The sequence below is a fragment of the Myotis nattereri genome, assembly GCF_964212035.1.
Source record: "Myotis nattereri genome assembly, chromosome: 7".
Classification (NCBI taxonomy): Eukaryota; Metazoa; Chordata; class Mammalia; order Chiroptera; family Vespertilionidae; genus Myotis; species Myotis nattereri.
The window spans coordinates 76,218,790-76,238,829 of NC_138082.1; the positions used below are offsets into that span (position 1 = coordinate 76,218,790).

At 41.9% G+C, this 20,040-nt stretch overlaps 1 protein-coding gene across 1 annotated transcript in view; it reads left to right on the top strand.

Annotated features, from left to right (window-relative positions):
* Positions 1-17,866: 17,866 nt before the first annotated feature.
* LOC308522038 (protein FAM170A-like) overlaps positions 17,867-20,040 on the top strand; it is a gene marked incomplete at both ends in the record, with an annotated part of 95,854 nt that continues 93,680 nt past the window's right edge. The window contains one exon of the mRNA XM_081095217.1: positions 17,867-17,936. Coding sequence (XP_080951343.1) covers positions 17,867-17,936 — 70 coding nt within the window. The remainder of the gene's footprint in view (positions 17,937-20,040) is intronic.

Genomic DNA, 20,040 nt, shown 5'->3' on the forward strand with positions numbered 1-20,040 from the left:
CTCTGAGCTCCTCTCAAGGCTACAAAGTTTCAATTATAGAAGGTAAATAAATCCCAGAATTCAAAAAAAGAAAAGAAATAATGGAGAGGCTGGGAGCTTCTGTCGCAGGGGGCGGTTGGAGAGGGGCGACTTGGCAGCCTGAAAACAGCACTCAGCCCCTCACCTGGACTGGCCAGGCACCCCAGTGGGGACCCCCACCTAGATTTGGGGTACCCTTCAGTGCAAACCAGCCAACCACACCTGTGCACCAGGCTTCTATCCTATATAATAAAAGGGAAATATGCAAACTGACCCTAACAGCAGAAAGACTGGGAATGACTGGTCACTATGACACACACTGACCACCAGGGGGCAGACGCTCAATGCAAGAGCTTCCCCCTGGTGGTCAGTGCGCTCCCACAGGGGGAGCTCTGCTCAGCCACAAGACAGGCTGATGGCCGCCAGTACAGTGGTGGTGGTGGGAGCCTCTCCCACCTCCTCAGCAGCGCTAAGGATGTCAGAATGCAGCTTAGGCCCGCTCCCTGCTGACAAGTGCACATCCCCCGAGGCCTCTCGGGCTGCCAGAGGGATGTCTGACTGCCCCCGGGGAGCAGGCCTAAGCCAGCAGGTGGTCATCCCCCGAGGGGTCCCTGCAAGAGGGCACAGGCCGGGCTGAGGGATTCCCCCCTCGAGTGCACAAATTTTTGTGCACCGGGCCTCTAGTCCCATATAATAAAACCCTAATATGTAAATACACCGAATGGTGGAATGACTGGTGGAACGACCAGTCACTATGATGTTCACTGACCACCAGGGGGCAGACACTCAACACAGGAGTGTCTGCATTGAGAGTCTTCCACCCACCACCCACCCCCAGCTCCCCTCGCCACCAAGAGGGAGGCAACCGACAGTGGTGATCGGTGGGGGGCGGGGCTGGCATTGTCCTATGCACTAAAAGGTAGCTGGTTCAATTCCTGGTTAGGACATATGACCAGCTTGTAGGCTTCATTCTCCGGTAGGGGATATGCCACCTAGTACTATACTAGGAAATTTTAGAAAATCTGTAATTCTCAAAAACACTCACAAAAATAAATATTATTATTCTCATGTTAGGGACAAAAAAAATATTGGTGATATTTAGCCTGGAACTTAGATTGCCCTAATTTAAAAGTCTGATCTTTTTTTCCCATTATGCAATACTGCCTCTTAAAATCACTCATTCAACAAATAATTATTGAGTGGCTATTATGTACCACATTGCAGCAGGTACCAGATATACAAAGATAAATTTATGTCATTGTATCCTCACCTCCCAGCCCACTCTAGGACAGAAATAAGAATTATTAACAAATAACTGCAACATAATGTAATAAGCGCTATGAAAGGAGTATATTAAAAATAGCACACATAAGTAGCAATGTTGACTCTGTGTAACATAGCAAACAATCAAAGAAGGCTTCATTTAGCAGAACAAAATGCTAAATGATCTATACTTAGTCGACCTGGCTCTTTCTCCCTCAACTTTCATGTGTGTCAGGTGACTGACAGCAGGAAGAAGGGTCTGACTCCTTCATTCCCTTGTACAGCTTGTTTAAATATTTGATGTACTCTTAAATTGAAGCTACAGGAAGAGTAGAATTTGCAGATGGAGAATCAAGATAAAATATTGCCCGGCTGGTGTGGTTCAGTGGTTGAGCATCGACCTATGAACCAGGAGGTCCACAGTTCAATTCCCGGTCAGGGCACCTGCCTGGGGTGCAGGCTCAATCCCCAGTCAAGGTCGTGCAGGAGGCAGCTGATCGATGATTCTCTCTCATTATTGATGTTTCTATGTCTCTCTCTCTCCCTTCCTCTCTGAAATCAATATTTAATTTTTTTAAATGTTCTAGAGAAAAAGAAGCCATATTTGCAAAAATATAAAGTTTCAGAAAATCCTTAGCAGTGTAACATAGCTAAGAAATAAGATGCTTGTGATAAGTGGTAAAGAAACAAAAACAGGCCAGATCAGGGAGGCTCTCATATGCAATGCTAAAACTGAGCTTTATTCTGCAAGAAATTGAGAGCATTTCTTGGAGTTTAATCAGGCCACTATTTTATAAACATTATCTTGTCAAATCTGGAAGAATGGATCTGGAGACAGGGACAACCTTTAGAAGGCCACCACAAATAGTCCAGTTAACATAATTCATAATCTCTTAGCTTAAGACTCCTATATTTAATTACCTACCTGACATTTTTGGTATCTTATAAATACTTCTAGCCTAAATGTCCAAAGACAATATCTTGATTTCTCCACCAAATTTGTGTGCTCCCCGCCCAATCTCTCAGTAATAATACAGTCAAGCAAGCTACTCAGACCAGCAACCTTGGTTCATTCTTGATTTCTCCCTCTCCCTTAACCACCATATTAAATCCAATTATAATTGATTATTCCCCAAATATATCTCAAATAAATTCATTTATTTCCAGTTCCATTGCCATCATTTATCCCAAGGCATCACTGCTCAACTGGAATACTGCAATATCTCCCAACTGGACACCCTGATATTTTCTATAATATCAGTTGACTAGAGGCCCAGTGCACGAAAATTGTGCACCAGGGGAGGGGGGAGAGGGGGGTTCTCCCTCAGCCCAGCCTGCGCCCTCTCACAGTCAGGGAGCCCTCAGGGGATGTCAGACATCCTTAGCGCTGCTGCAGAGGCAGGAGAGGCTCCCAACACCACTGCCACTGCTGCTTCTGGCTCAATGGCGCACCCCCTGTGGGAGCACACTGACCACCAGGTGGCAGCTCCTGCATTGAGCATCTGCCCCCTCGCGGTCAGTGCGTGCAATAGGGACCGGTCATTCCACCGTTCTGTGAATTTGCATATTAGCCTTTTATTATGTAGGATTTCCTCAAAGCACTTATTATAACTGGCAATTTTTAAAAATCTGTTTGCTAGAAAATTGTCTCACTCTCTTATTAGAATGCTTTCATAAAGTCAAGAACCATCAACTGTCTTGTTTATTGTTGTTTTACTTCGGTACTCTAGCATCAACCACGTCAATAAAAAAATATTTTAACAAAGCTCAGCACACATTTACTATGTACCAGGAACTACTTTATGTGTTTTACATATATTAAGTCATTTAATCCGCACACAGCCTGTGACATAGGTACTCTATTATCTCAATTTTATAGGAAAAAACTAAGGTACACATAGTTATCTAATCTGCCCAAGATCACCCAAAAAGTAACTGGCAGAACCAAGAATCAAGCCTAGGCAACCTGGAGACCCTCCTCTTGACCTTTAGTACCTCTTTTGGTAGAAGCTCAATAAATATTTCTTGACCAAATAAACAAGTGAGATAAAAGAGGATCAGCTTTAGGGCACAAGTTGAATTTGAAGTACTTAGAGAAGGCTGTAAACTACAGTGTGATAAGTAGTTATAAATTGAGATAATCATTCAAAGAAGTTATCAGGTTCTACCAGAAGCCACCTATCACATGCAAGCTGCTGAATAAAAAGCGATTATATAATTTAAAAAGCTAGATGTGCTCTTAAACTGCAACCATTTTGATCCAACTCTGTAATAAAAACATGTTTTAACAGAGAACACAATGCCCCATTGAGCCTTGATGGTACCTATGAAAAATTCTGATTGCTAACACTAATTGAATTACTTTCCTTCCTTTATGTAGTATTCAATATCTATATAAATGTCAAGCTTGTATTTTGTTAAAATACAAAAGTACAGAGATTTATTTTTAATTTGAAAAATGATACCAAAAATCCATTTAATAAACCATGAGAATGACAAGAAAATAGCTAAAAAAAGAGGAGTGGGACAAACCAATATGGCGGCATAGGTAAACACCGGAAATTGCTGCCTCCCACAACAACTTCAAAAATACAACAAAAAGACAAAACGGACATCATCCAGAACTACAGGAAGGCTGGCTGGGTGGAAATTCTACAACTAGAAGGAAAGAGAAAAGCACACTGAGACCCAAGGAGGTGCGGAAGTGCAGAGGTACGGAGGCTCGAGCACGCGCGGAGAGGGGCAGGCACCTGAGGATGCGGCTGTCTTTTTGAATCTGGAGGGAGTCACAAACTCCCGACTGCTCTGAACTCCGGTTCCAGGAAGTCTCTGGGGACCCAGGACTCATATGGGGAGAAACTGGACTGTCTGGCAGCAGGCAGAACTCGGAACGTGAGGACGGCTTTCCCTCAGAGGTGCTTGCAGCAATTACCGAGACACTGGAACGCGCAGCCCCTTAGGGCAGGGTTGAGAATCAGCCATAGCTGCTTGCTCCGCCCTTTGATTCTCTGAGACCCCGCCCACCCATGCTGCGGCAGAGGCTTTTGCATATGAACGCCCTGGCCCTTTGCAACCTGAAAATTACCTAACAAATTGCAGCTGGGCCAGACAGACCCAGAACTTCCAGGAGAAGGCCCAAGGCCCCACAGCAGCTTGCTTTGCTTCACAGCTGGGCCTCATCTGGGCACCTCTGAACTCCAAAAAAGGAAGGGGAATCTGCCGTTCTCTTCGTAGCTCCTGCTGGGTAACCTCAGGCAGAGGCTAAATTAGCACCTCCTTAGATCCAAGAGCCAGTGTACCCAGTGGTCAGAGTGGGACCATCCAGATTACAACTCCTCAGATCCATAAGGGACACACTCAGGGGGCAGACTCAGTGAGCACCAAAGCCCCACTGAAGCAAGTCTTGCCCCAGAAGGGTGTCTTCAGCTCAGAAGTTCTCCCACTGCAGACACAGCTGATTCTCACAGCCAATTGGCCTGGAGGTCAATTCATCCCAGTGATCCTGCAACAATCAAGGTATAACTACAACAAGACTCTGCACAAAGCCCACAAGAGGGTGCACCAAGAGTGTCCACCTCAGGTAACTGGGGAGGCTTAGCCACTGGGCCCTACAGGACACCTTGCACACAAAACCACTCTACCAACACAGGGAAGCATAACAAATGCGGAGACAAAGAAACAGGTCACAAATGACAGAAATGGAGGAAAGCAAACGACTGGATATAGAGTTCAAAACCACGTTTATAAGGTTTTTCAAGAATTTTCTAGAAACCGCCAATAAATTTAGTGAGACCCTGGTGCATATGAAAAAAAGACCAACTAGAAATTAAGCATACACTGACTGAAATAAAGAATAATATACAGAGATCCAACAGCAGACAAGAGGATCTCAAGAATCAAGTCAAAGATTTGAAATACGAAGAAACAAAAAATACCTAACCGAAAAAGAAAAAAGAAAAAAGAATCCAAAAATACGAAGATAGTGTAAGGAGCCTCTGGACAACTTCAAGCGTGCCAACATCAGAATTATAGGGGTAGGGGACGGAAAATGGCGGAGGTATAAACGGACGTGTCCTGTGCCTTGTCCTGGAGCAGATAAGGGTGAGCAGCTGAAACCGGTAACATGCAGCCCGAATAGGCAGAGGATTTTCAACTGAGAGACTGTCTGCAGCTAGGAAAGACTGAGAACCCCCAGGAAAAAAAAAAAGGACGGTTGGAGACTGCTGCTGAAGCCTCTGGTGGTGCGCCAGCTAAGCAGCGGAGACTGCGCCATCTTGGGTGGTTGTTGCGGGCATCCAGAGACCAGCTACTAACCTGGAAACAAGGGATCTCAAGCTGCGTGACTGCCTGAACTCAGACAAGCACTGCTTCTTCTCAGGGAAAGGTTGGACATCCCCTAAAGGTGCGGTATGCAGTTCCGGTTGGAGGGAGGACCGAGCTCGCGCGCGGAATCTGCGCCCCACAGAGTCTGCAGCCTTTGGGACCAGCGTGACCCGCGAGTGGGGAAGGGGCCCCACAGGGCTGCTGGCAGAAGGGAACGCGAAAAATGAGGCCATAGCTGGACTGGATGTAAAGGAGAAGCCTTGGACTTTGCCAATCTGCTGGCTGCTTGGTGCCAGGGGCGAGTGGGCGCACGGAGACTGCGCGCGGAGACTGTGCGCAGACCTGGAAGGTGGAGGCTTGCGAATTCGCACAACTATCAGGCTCTTGTTACAGTTCCCCTTAGATCCGTGCATTTGATTATTAAACCCAGTGCATGGGATTCCCTAGTTGGGGTCATTCGCAGAGCCTGTAGGGGAAAGTTCTTTTTGGGGAGCCTGGGAAACAGCGGGCAGTGGCAAGGAACCAGCTCTGGGCAGTGGTCTTTCCCTGAATCAGTTCCAAATAGCATAGAAGAAAAAAACAAAACAAAACCCTACTGATAGAGAGGACTTATAGCCTCGGAGGTCAATCCAGACACACTGCCACCCAGAGGCAGAGCCACGAACTGTCTCTTTTGTGATCACAAATAAAGGCAGTCTGGTAAACAAATACAACCTGCCTTAAAATCAGGTCTGTGGCCGAAACCGGTTTGGCTCAGTGGATAGAGCGTCAGCCTGCGGACTGAAGGGTCCCAGGTTCGATTCCGGTCGAGGGCATGTACCTGGGTTGCGGGCACATCCCCAGTGGGAGGTGTGCAGGAGGCAGCTGATCGATGTTTCTCTCTCATCGATGTTTCTAACTCTCTATCGCTATCCCTTCCTCTCTGTAAAAAATCAATAAAATATATTAAAAAAAAAAAATCAGGTCTGTGGTTTACTGCACGAAGGGACAGTGTATCGCAGGGAAGTTCAACACTCCCCTGAATGCCTGGCAGGACTGAGGCGTGCCAAAAAGAAGAGTGGAAGATCTGAAGCACCTTCATTTCTGAATATTTTTATATATTTTTTTTAATTCTTTTTTCACCATTTCATTAAGAACCTATTTTTTTTTCATCACTTGATTTTACCTTTTTAATTACTACATTTTTTAAACCAGTATTATTGCTATCCTTTTACCATTTTTTCAAGTGTCATTTTATTTTTTATTATTTTATTTTTTTATTTTATTTTGGGATTAGTGTTCTACACTCTATTTTCATCATTCCTTTAGCATCATTTCTCTCTATCTCACATTTACCCTTAAGCCAAAACTCTCTTCCTCATTTTTCCCCTTTTGTTGTCCTGTTTGTCTTACCCTATTCCTGCTTTGGATTTTACCTATTACTTCTTTCTACCCATTGTCTAAATTTCACCCTACTTATATATCTAATTTCCAATCCCTTGCTCTCCCCATACAAATAGTCTCTTCCCCACCTCTATTTCATTCTCTTAATTTTTTTTGTCTTTTTGTTTTTTTCTTCTCTCCCTTTTCCCAATCTCATTTCGGCACTCCTTTTTGTTTTTTATTTTTCTCTTTAAACTTTTACTCTTTTTTCTTCTTTATCCCCTAATTCTCTTTGCTCGGAGGGTCACCTTTATTTGGGGTTATTAATATCGTGAATGCATTTAGTTCGGTGCCTTGTACGTTGTGCCTTGTTGTGTTGTATTTTGTGCCTTTGAATCAGCGCAGCAGAGAGAGAACTACATAACCAAACACCTTGAGAAGAGAAATCATGGTGAAACAAAGAACCAACCCAAATATGAAGGAAAAACAGGCATCATCAGAAAAGGAAGTAAACGAAATGGAGGCAATGGAGGCAAGCAACCTGTCAGAGAAAGAATTCAGAGTAATGGCCATAAGGTGGATGAAAAGAATGGAAGACCAAGTCAACAATATGTGTAGGAACCAAGAGGAAATGAAGAAGAACCAAGAGGAAGTGAAGAGAAACCAAGAAGAAATGAAAAACGACATCACTGCCATAAAGAACTCAATAGAAAGCATCAACAGTAGATTAGAAGAAGCAGAGGACCGCATCAGCGAGCTAGAAGACAAGGGAGAAAAAAATACCCAAACAGAACTGCTTCTAGAAAAAAAATTAAAAAGCAGGAGGAGAGCCTAAGAGAACTCTGGGACAATGCTAAACGAAACAACATCCGAATAATAGGGGTGCCAGAAGGAGAGGAAACTGAGCAAGGAATAGAAAACCTGTTTGAAAAAATAGTAACAGAAAATTTCCCTGATATAGGAAGGAAAAAACTCACACAAATCCAAAAAGCTCACAGAGTCCCAAACAAAATGAACCCGAAAAGACCAACACCAAGGCACATGATAATTAAATTGGCAAACACCAATGATAAAGCTAGAATCTTAAAAGCAGCCAGAGAGAGACAGAAAGTTACCTACAAAGGATCTCCCATCAGACTAGCGACCGATTTCTCAACAGAAACACATCAGGCAAGAAGGGAATGGAATGAAATATACAAAGTCATGCAAAGGAAGGGTCTGAATCCAAGAATACTATACCCAGCGAGGCTATCAATCAAAATTGAGGCTCAAATCAGGAGCTTCACAGACAAAAACGGTCTACGGGAGTTTATTACAGCCAAACCAGCAATGCAAGAAATGCTAAAGGGTCTGCTGTAAATAGAAAAAACAGGAAACAAAGAAGGAACGCAGCGGTAAAGAACAAAAATGGCGACTAACAAGTTTCTATCAATAATAACTTTAAATGTAAATGGATTAAATTCCCCAGTCAAAAGGCATAGGGTAAATGAGTGGATAAGAAAACATGACCCATATATCTGCTGTCTACAGTAAACACACCTCAGAAAAAAAGACGCACACAGACTGATGGTGAAGGGATGGAAAAAGGTTTTTCAGGCCAATGGAAGTGAAAAAAAAGCTGGGGTAGCAATACTTATATCTGACAAATTAGATCTCAAAGTGAAGGACATAAAAAGAGATCAAGAAGGCCACTTCATAATACTAAAGGGAGCAGTCCAACAAGAAGAAATAACTCTGGTAAATATATATGCACCCAATATAGGAGCACCCAAATACGTAAGAAATCTTCTGGAGGAGATCAAGGGAGAGATTCACAGCAATACAATCATAGTAGGGGACCTTAACACCCCATTATCTACACTGGACAAATCCTCTAAACAGAAACTCAGCAAAGAAACATCAATCCTAAATGACTCACTAGATCAGATGGAATTAATTGACATCTTCAGAACATTTCACCCCAAAGCCACAGAATATACATTCTCCTCAGGTGCACATTTGTCATCTTCAAAGATAGACCATATATTGGGTCACAGACAAAGTCTCTTCAAATTCAAGAAAATTGAAATCATATCAAGCATCTTCTCAGACCACAAAGGCATAAAACTGGAAATCAACTACAACAAAAACAATCCAAAAAAAATCAAACACATGGAGACTAAATAGCATGCTATTAAACAACGACTGGGTCACCAGTGAGATCAAAGAAGAAATAAAAAAACATTATGGCAACAAATGACAATGAAAACACAACAATCCAAAACCTATGGGACACAGCAAAAGCAGTCTTGAGAGGGAAGTTCATAGCTCTACAAGCCTACTGCAAGAAACAAGAAACAATGAGAATAAATGACCTAACTCTACAACTCCAAGAATTAGAAAGACAGCAACAAAAAAAGCCCACTGTAAGCAGAAGGAAGGAAATAACGAAGATCAGAGCGGAGATAAACGACATAGAGACGAAAAAAACAATACAAAAGACCAACAAAACCAAGAGCTGGTTCTTTGAAAGGATAAACAAGATTGATACACCTCTAGCCAGGCTCCCCAAGAAACAAAGAGAGAGGACCCAAATAAACAAAATCAGAAATGAAAGAGGAGAAATAACAACAGACCCCATAGAAATACAAAGGATTGTTAGAAAATACTATGAACAACTCTACTCCAACACACTAGACAACCTGGAGGAAATGGACATATTCCTAGATAAATACAACCTTCCAAAACTTAACCAGGAAGAATCTAAAAATCTCAATAGGCCAATAACTATGGAGGAAATCGAAGCAGTAATCAAAAAGCTTCCAGCAAACAAAAGCCCGGGGCCAGATGGCTTCACAGGGGAGTTTTACCAAACATTCAAGGAAGACCTAAAACCTATCCTCCTCAGACTATGTCAAAAGATCCAAGAGGAAGGAACACTTCCAAGCTCATTCTATGAAGCCAACATCACCCTAATCCCAAAACCAGATAAAGACAATACAATGAAAGAGAATTATAGGCCAATATCCCTCATGAACATAGAAGCCAAAATCCTCAACAAAATCCTAGCAAATCGGATCCAGCAGTACATCAAAAAGATCATACACCATGACCAAGTAGGATTTATCCCAGGGATGCAAGGATGGTACAATATCCGCAAATCAATAAACGTGATACATCACATAAACAAATTGAGAGAAAAAAACCACATAGTCATATCAATTGATGCAGAAAAAGCATTTGACAAAATCCAACACCCTTTCTTGATAAAAACTCTCACCAAGATAGGAATTGAGGGATCATACCACAACATAATAAAAGCCATATATGACAAACCCACAGCCATCATAATCAATGGGCAAAAACTAACACCATTCCCCCTAAAAACAGGAACAAGACAGGGATGCCCCCTCTCACCACTCCTGTTCAACATAGTACTGGAAGTACTAGCCGTTGAGATCAGACACGAAGAAGAAATAAAAGGCATCCAGATTGGAAAAGAAGAAGTAAAACTGTCCTTATTTGCAGATGACATGATACTGTACATTCAGAACCCTAAAGACTCCATCAAAAAATTATTAGACTTAATAAATGAATTCGGCAATGTAGCAGGATACAAAATTAATGCTAAGAAATCCATGGCATTTCTTTACACCAATAGTGAACTTACAGAACGTGAAACTACAGAAGCAATCCCATTTACCATTGCACCAAAAAAATTAAAATACCTAGGAATAAACTTAACTAAGGAGGTAAAAGACTTATATGCTGAAAACTACAGGACATTGAAAAAAGACATAGAGGAAGACATAGCCAGATGGAAGAATATACCGTGTTCATGGATTGGTAGAATCAACATCATCAAAATGTCCATACTACCCAAAGCAATTTATAGATTCAATGCAATCCCAGTAAATTACCAACGGCATATTTCACAAATCTAGAACGAACGTTCCAAAAATTCATCTGGAATAAAAAAAGATCCCGAATAGCTGCAGCAATCCTGAGAAAGAACAAAGTAGGTGGGATCTCAATACCAGATATCAAGCTGTATTACAAAGCCACTGTTCTTAAAACAGTTTGGTACTGGCACAAGAACAGACATATAGATCAATGGAATAGAATAGAGACCCCAGAAATCGACCCAAACCACTATGCCCAATTAATATTCGACAAAGGAGGCAAGAGCATACAATGGAGTCAAGACAGTCTTTTCAATAAATGGTGTTGGGAAAATTGGACAGATACATGCAAAAGGATGAAACTAGATCACCAACTCACACCATACACAAAAATAAACTCAAAATGGATAAAAGACTTAAACGTAAGATGGGAAACCATAAAAATACTAGAGGAATCCACAGGCAGCGAAATCGCAAACATATGCCAAAGAAATTTCTTCTCTGATATGCTCCTAGGGCAATGGAAACTAAAGAGAAAATAAACAAATGGGACTACATCAAAATAAAAAGCTTTTGCACAGCAAAGGAAACCATCAAAAAAACAACAAGAAGACCCACTACGTGGGAGAACATATTTGCCAATGATACCACCGATAAGGGTTCAATTTCCAACATTTACAGGGATCTCATGAATCTTAACAAAAGGAAGATAAACAACCCAATAAAAAAATGGGCAACGGACCTAGATAGACACTTTTCGAAAGAGGACATACAGAAGGCCGAAAGACATATGAAAACCTGCTCAAAGTCACTAATTATACGAGAGATGCAAATCAAAACAATAATGCGTTATCATCTCACACCTGTCAGAATGGCTATCATCAACAAATCAACAAACAATAGTTGTTGGAGAGGATGTGGAGAAAAAGGAACCCTTCTGCACTGCTGGTGGGAATGCAAACTGGTGAAGCCACTGTGGAGAACAGTATGGAGCTACCTCAGAAGACTAAAAATGAAACTCCCATTTGACCCTGTGATCCCACTCCTAGGAATATATCCCAAGAAACCAGAAACGCCAATTAGAAAGGATATATGCACCCCTATGTTCATAGCAGCACAATTCACCATAGCTAAGATTTGGAAACAGCCTAAGTGCCCATCAGCAGATGAGTGGTTTAGAAAACTGTGGTACATATACACAGTGAAATACTATGCTGCGGTAAAAAAAAAAGGAACTCTTGCCTTTTGCAACAGCATGGATGGAACTGGAGAGCATTATGCTAAGTGAAACAAGCCAGTCAGAGAAAGATAAATACCACATGATCTCACTCATTTGTGGATTATAGAGAACAACATAGACTGATGAAAAGGGACAGACCCAAAGACTGAGAAACAGCAATCAGGCTATCAATCCCCAGAAGGAAAGTAGGGGAGGGCGGGGGTAAGGGGAAGAGATCAACCAAAGGACTTGTATACATGTATATAAGCCAAACCAATGGACATGGACAACAGGGGAATGGGAGCATGAGTTTGTGTGTGTGTGGGGGAGGTTTGGGGTTAATGGGGGGGGGGGATGAGGACACATTTGTAATACCTTAACTAATAATAAAAAAAATAAAAAATAAAAATAAAAAAAGAATTATAGGGGTACCAGAAGAAGAGAGAGGACAAGATATTGAAAACCTATTTGAAGAAATAATGACAGAAAACTTCCCCCACCTGGTCAAAGAAATAGACTTACAAGTCCAGGAAGCACAGAGAACCCCAAACAAAAGGAATCCAAAGAGGACCACACCAAGACACATCATAATTAAAATGCCAAGAGCAAAAGACAAAGAGAGAATCTTAAAAGCAGCAAGAGAAAAACAGTCAGTTACCTACAAGGGAGTATCCATACGACTGTCAGCTGATTTCTCAACAGAAACTATGCAAGCCAGAAGAGAGTGGCAAGAAATATTCAAAGTGATGAATACCAAGAACCTACAACCAAGATTACTTTACCCAGCAAAACTATCATTCAGAATTGAAGGTCAGATAAAGAGCTTCACAGATAAGAAAAAGCTGAAGGAGTTCATCACCACCAAACCAGTATTATATGAAATGCTGAAAGGTATCCTTTAAGAGGAGAAAGAAGAAGAAAAAGGTAAAATACAAATTATGAACAACAAATACACATCTATCAACAAGTGAATCTAAAAATCAAGTGAATAAATAATCTGATGAATAGAATAAACTAGTGAATATAATAGAATCAGGGGCATAGAAAGGGAGTGGACTGACTATTCTCGGGGGGGAAAGGGGTGTGGGGGTGCCGAAAGAGATTGGACAAAAATCATACACCTATGGATGAGGACAGTGTGGGGAGGGTAAGGGCAGAGGGTGGGGTGGGAACCAGGTGGGGGAGCTATGGGGGTGTGGGGAGGAAAAACTGTAATAATCTGAACAATAAAGATTTAGTTAAAAAATAAAGTTAATAAAAATTGATAAAAACTCAGCATTGCCTGGCTGGCTTGGCTCAGTGGTTAAGTGTCAACCTATGAACCAGGAGGTCATGGTTTGATTCCCAGTCAGGGGACATGCCTGGGTTGCGGGCTGGATCCCCAGTCTAGGGCATGCAGGAGGCAGCCAATCAATGATTCCCTCTTATCATTGATGTTTCTACCTCTCTCTCCCGCTCTGAAATCAATAAAAATATATTTAAAAAATAAATAAAAATAAAAACTCAGCATCCTCTATTTCATTTGTATTTCTAATTGAGCCATAATATAGCCATAACCCTATTTTAAGCAATAATATATTACTGAAAAGTTATAAGTCAACTACATTTTTACCAACTGAATAATTCTATATATATATAAAACCCTAATATGCAAATAGAACAAATGGCGGAACAACCGAACAACTGGTCGCTATGACATGTGCTAGCTAACCACCAAGGGGCATGTGGGGGACATGGCGGGCATCGGCCCCAGCAGAATGGTGGAGCAGATAAGCGGAGGTGCCAAACCAAGGTTGGGCACTGGGCGCTGTCATCGGGGCGAGCCTCTGGTGGTTCCTGAAAATTCTTTGCTCCTGCGTGCTGCTGTCCCACCCGGGGCTTGCACCTGCTGCCTGCACTGGCCCCGCTGACACCTGCTGTCCGCACCAAAGCCGCCTCTCGCACTCACTGCCAGCCACCGGCCCCGGTCCCGATCGTCAGCACCATCAGCAGGTGCAAGTGGCAGCTGACCGCCCTGATCACTCCTGAGGGCATCTCCACCTCCCCCTGCTCCTGAGGGGTGATCGGGGCAGCAGCCACCACTCACATCTGCTGATGGTGCCAGTCCTGCTGGCACCCAATGCTGGCGCTGGCCCCAATCGCTCAGTGCCATCAGTGGGTGCGAGCGGGACCAGTGCTGTCATCGCGTGGGAGCGGTGGCAGTGGGAGCGGGGCTGCCGGCAAACAGGGGACCAGGAGCTGTGGTTGGAGGGGCCGGGCAGGGGTGCAGAGGATGGTCCAAGACCCGCCCCTGTGCCCATCGCAGCCTCTCGGCCCACAGTTCCTTTCAAGGTGCACGAATTCATGCACTGGGCCCCTAGTTTTAAAATAAAGGATAAATTTGCTAGAGAAAAAATGAATCCTCTCATAATTTATAGATGTACATTTTTATATCACACCATATTTTCTAAGAACGGGATAAAACTGCATTTAAAAAATAAAATAGCTCGGCTAGTGTGGCTCAGTGGTTGAACATCAACCTATGAACCAAGAGGTCAATGGTTTGATTCCTGGTCAGGGCATATGCCTGAGTCATGGGTTCGATCCCCAGTAGGGGGCATGCAGGAGGCAGCCAATCAATGATTCTCTGTCATCATTGATGTTTCTATCCCATTCTCTCTCTTCCTTCCACTCTCTGAAATCAATAAAAACATATTTTAAAAAAGAAGAAGAGTACTCCAGGCAGACAGCATCAGCAAAGGCCCTGAGTTTAAAAAGGGCTTGATGTTTTCTAGCAGCAGAAAGGAAGCCAATGTGGCTGAACCAAGAGAAAGAATGGTATGAGATGACGATATTGAGATAAGCAAGAGCCAGATCATAGAAGGTCTTGATTACGACTTTGGCTTCTATTTTAAGAATGAAGGGATGCCAATGGAGCTGTGCTGTCCAATACACTATTAGCCAGGCTTCCTGAGTTTATTTAAAATTAAAAATTCAGCTCTTCAGTTGCATCAACCATGTTTCAAGTGCTCAATGTCCACATATGGCTATTGGCTATCATATTGAACCTTGCATATATAAAACATTTCTATCTACACTGAAAGTTATACTGGGCAGCAATTACTGGTGAATTTTAAGCCGCAGAGTGACAAAATATGACTTACATTTCAAAAGCTATTCGTGAAGGACAAAGCTATCAGTAGAAAGGCAGGGGATAACTGTTCCTAAAGGACATGCCAAGTCCACAAAGCCACCACTGCCCCAAGTAGCTAACTGGATTTAGAAGTGATTTATGACTCACACCTGTATGATAAGGTCCTCATACGGAAACCCAATGAGTGGGCATCCCTAGCACCATCTCAACAACAAAAACAAAACTCTGAGTAAAGAATAGAGAATGGTTCAAAAAGGGAAAAGCATAAAAGCAAGGAACTTCAATAGATAAAGCAAGAATCATCTGGAACTGGAATGTGGATGATCACATACATGTACACACTGAAGAGGAAGAGAGAGGAATGGGATGGATTGTTTAAAAGGCACCAAGGAGCCTCAGATAAAATGATTGGACGGTAGAGCCAAAAATGATGAAAGTAAATACCACCTCCAATGTCACAAGAACAATATAATAGTTAATGACAATGGAAGCTACAAAACCCAGGCAATATCAGGTCTTTGGATCATTAGTTTCTCTGCAAGGGCATCATTTGTTCCTCTAGCTTTAAAATGTTTTGTATAGTACTAGAGGCCTGATGAATGAAATTCATGCAAGAGTAGGCCTTCCTTCCCCCGGCTCCTTCCCCCTGCTTCCCTCTGGCACCCGGAACTTCGGCTGCCCTCCAGGCATGAGCAGGAACCTGGGATCCGGGCTTCCCTCGCAGCCCCAGCTTCATCCGGAAGGCTGTCTGGAAGGACTTCCAGTCTAATTAGCATATTATGCTTTTATTATTATATTTTATATAGTATTACTATTTTACCCTATTAATTCTTATGTCCTCCATAATGAAATCTAATAATGGGTGTTTTAATGAGGGTGTCTATCTTACCCATATCGTTAGTAGTAAAAGATGATCCAAAAGTTTTTCTTAGATTATATATAGGGATGACTACAGCAATTAAGTTATTATGGAAATCTCCAGAATCATGTGGAAAGACAAAATATTGTAACCATACACCAGATGACCAGGGTTTACACTCATTGCTCCTGCTCACTCCTTCTTTGTTTATTAAGCACATCACTAAATTCTCTAGGATTATAAACTCTACATTTATAATTTAGGTCAAGAAACTTTGAAGGAAAAGATAAATGGGAAGCAAAAAGCACAAAATAAACATAATAATTCAGGTGACAGAGAGTTATTCACACATGAAGGTAAAAATCCCTTCTCAGAGAAACCTAGTGCCAAGATAAAACTGAAGAGACACTTGAAAGAGTCCAGTGTTAAGTTATAGATAAATAACATTGTGAAAAGTAGAAGAGCCTGGAAGTAACAAAATTCTTTGAAAACATACTTTTTTAAATGACATCTATTTTTTTGTAGTTTCTTTTATTTTTTATTGAGATACTGGAGTTATATTGGTTTAAAAATATGCTTTAAGGATACAAGTCTATAATACATCATCTCTATTGTGTTCACCACCGCAAGTGCAGTCTCTTTCCACCACTATTTATATTAGTGTGGTGGTGATAGCACTGGAAAATACTGCCCATGATTACATGGGGTAAGACCCAGAGGCAGGGCCCACTGGGCATAAGGAAGGCTGAGAAGGCTAAGTCACAGCCAAGCGCTAATGTAACTGCTAAGTAAATACATGTTGCTCTGAAGGGATGAGGCATATTCTGTGGTGGGTGGGATGTAGAATGGACTCTACAGAGTTCAAACCCTGTTTAGAGCCCAACCGTTTCCAGAAGATCTAGATGGGGGCCTAGAACAGAGCCTGGAAAATGAGACCTTCTAGCTTGACAAGAACAGGATTCATGACAAGGGCCAAAGGCTCCCGCTTTCCCCAAGCCTCTGGGGACATGATAAGGAAAAGCATAGCCAAAGAGAAAATGGCTTGTTGTAAAAATGTATGAGACTATTCCCCATAGTGGGGGATACTCAATAAATGACAGAGTTGTATGGAATTTTCAAATCCACACATACTAGTATACACCAATACATACCTCACATATAACTTATGTTTATACATTAGTTAAATAGAACTGCCAATAGCATATACTACATAAAAATACCACTGTCTGTGAGACAGGCATGGTTCTAAGCCTACTTTTCTCAGGTATTGCTTAGCCTCACCACTGGGGAGAATTAGTAATGTGGTTATCCTAAACATATAAAATCATTTCCTTTGTTTCATTCGAGTCACCTATCCTCTCATTTTGATATGAAGTAAACAATAAAAAATTCAAGTTCATGGTAGTGTTTCCATTGGCTATAGGGATCACTCTGGCCAGTGGGTGTGGCAGCCTTGTAGTTCTGTGAATACTGGTTGGGTGGCTGGGGTGCAGTGATGTCATGCACAGGTCATAGAACACCACTGAAACCATGGTGATGACGTGCATCATAACTGCCCTGGTAGTGTCCTAAGGACTGGTCAGAGTAGTGATCTGGTGAGAGGAGAGGTCTCTCAAGTGTCTTATTATTGATAGTAATTTGTTTATATTGATTTTATTTTTTAATTTTATTCTTTGTCATCACCAACTGACACTCTCCCCCAAACTCTGAGAGCAGAGTTTGGGGGAGAACCCCATTTGGGGGAGAACCCCAAACTCTGTTGGGGGAGAAAGGTATCTGATTTGAGTGACTCTTTAAAGAGTTCAACCATGAAGCATGAAGAGAAACAGAAACATCTGGAAGGCAGGCGTTTCATCAAAACTGCAAGGATGTCAACAGGTATGTGTTATGCACATTCTCGGGGCATAGGGTAACCAGGTGCTGTTTTCTAAAGAAAGACATAGAGAATTCCTAGTTTTGATGGTGGAGAGGGAGAGTGAGAGAATGAGGAAAGAAGAGGGAGGATGGGAGAGAGGAGAGAGGAAAGGGAGCGAGTTGTGGGTGGGAGAGAGAAGAGAGAGAATGAAGAGAAGGGGATAACGAAGATAAACCAGGGGAAGAGGGAGAGGGTGGTGGGAGGGAGGGAGAGACCTGAGAGACTGAGATGGATGTGTGCCTGCTGAATGTTTTAGGGCCCAGGGAGTCTGAGAGTAAACTTAGATGTCCAGGGCCTCGTCACTGTGGTTTAGGACCTGTGCTACCTGCAGCATGTCACTCTGGGTTGTTCTGTTAGAGACATAGTGGTTGATTAGTATAATATTTCTTAGGAAATGTATTTCCCTGTATTTGATTTCTGCCTAAGGGCATTGGTAAAGTAAATGTTGTTGTTACTAGTTTTTTAATAGTTTATTCTCCTCTTAATCAAGAAGAAAGTCTGGCTCCTAGAGGTGAGCAATAAATTGGGGGTGGAGGGAGAAGGACTTTGAACACTGAAACTTATTGTGCACGGATGAGTGTTTAATGTCAGATAGAATTTATTTACTCAGGGGTAAAAATGAATTGTTATGTTTTAGATTATGAAGATGTAAATGTGGGCCTACTATGTGAAATGTAAGAAAAAATGGGTTACACACACAAACACACACACACACACACACACTCACAAAACAAAACAAAAAAAAAACAGCCATTAACAATGATGGTTAAATTAAGGAGAAAGTTTGGCCCTTTTGAAAACTGGAAAACTGGAATACTTTGGTTACTATGGAGATTAAAAGTAAACAAGCAACCAGTATATGGAAGAACTGTTGGTCAGGGGTGGGAGGGAGACAGATTGGAGCCAACCCCAAAGTTCTAATGGTAGCTCACATGCCTCAAGGGAACTGGTATTTCCAACTTGTTTGGGATTTCTGCGTCTTCCAGGGGACCTTTGGCAACATCATATTTTAACTTTATTTTTATCATTGGTACTATTACAAGTGTTGTCATTGCCCAACCGCCTTAAGTCTGGCCCACCTCCCCCGCACCCACTCCCCCTTTCCTGTGGCCATCACAACGCTGTTGTCTGTGTCTATCAATTATGCATAGGTGCTCTTTGGCTAATCCCTTTACCTTCTCTCATCCCATCTCCTCTCTCCTCCTCTGTGAGAGGGGCCAGTCTATTCTATGTGTTTATGCCTCTGTTTCTATTTTGTTTGTGAGATTGGTATCCCTGCTTTTAAATTTTAGGTAAACAGAAGTGAAAAATACATACTTTGTGTCTGGTTCCTTTTTCTCTTCCTTATATTTGTGATATTCATTCATGTAGCATTTGACTTTAGCTTTTTCATTCTTGGTATCTGTATGGCATTGCATGAATATAATTTCTCTATTGATTATATTTTTCTGAGCATTTCTGTTGCTTTGTGTCTGAACTGCATGAAAAGGTGATGTTCTGGGCATTCTATTACAAGTATTTTTCAGTATGGACACATTTCTACTTGGTGAATGCTGAAGAGCTAGACTGCTGGGCCTAAGGTGCCATATTCTCTCTTAACCCCTTCAGACCTCACTCTTTCATGCTTTTAACTTCTAAGGCAATTACATGTTACTGGCCTCCTAATTTATACACCCTTTTTTTGTACTCTTTGCATCTTTTTTAAAGCAAAGGTATTCTTTCTCTTATACACCTTCATTTTTACATCTTCACATTCTTTAATTATGCCCTCACACATTTTGCAACTTCACTAGTCTCAAAGAGAATATTCTCGGTAATAAAATTCCCTATCTAAACAGCATGGTATGAAAAACACACAAATCCTTCATTATAGGAAATTCAATCTACACACAGAAATATGTGCTGAACTAACACACAAAGAGCACATATACCCTTCTCAGTCACACAAAGCCCAACCCATATTCAGATTTGCAAACACCAAATCAATCACACATTAAACCTTAATCTAGTTTTAACCAACACATTATAAACTTAAACACCACGCACATTACCTTCACCACAGCATTT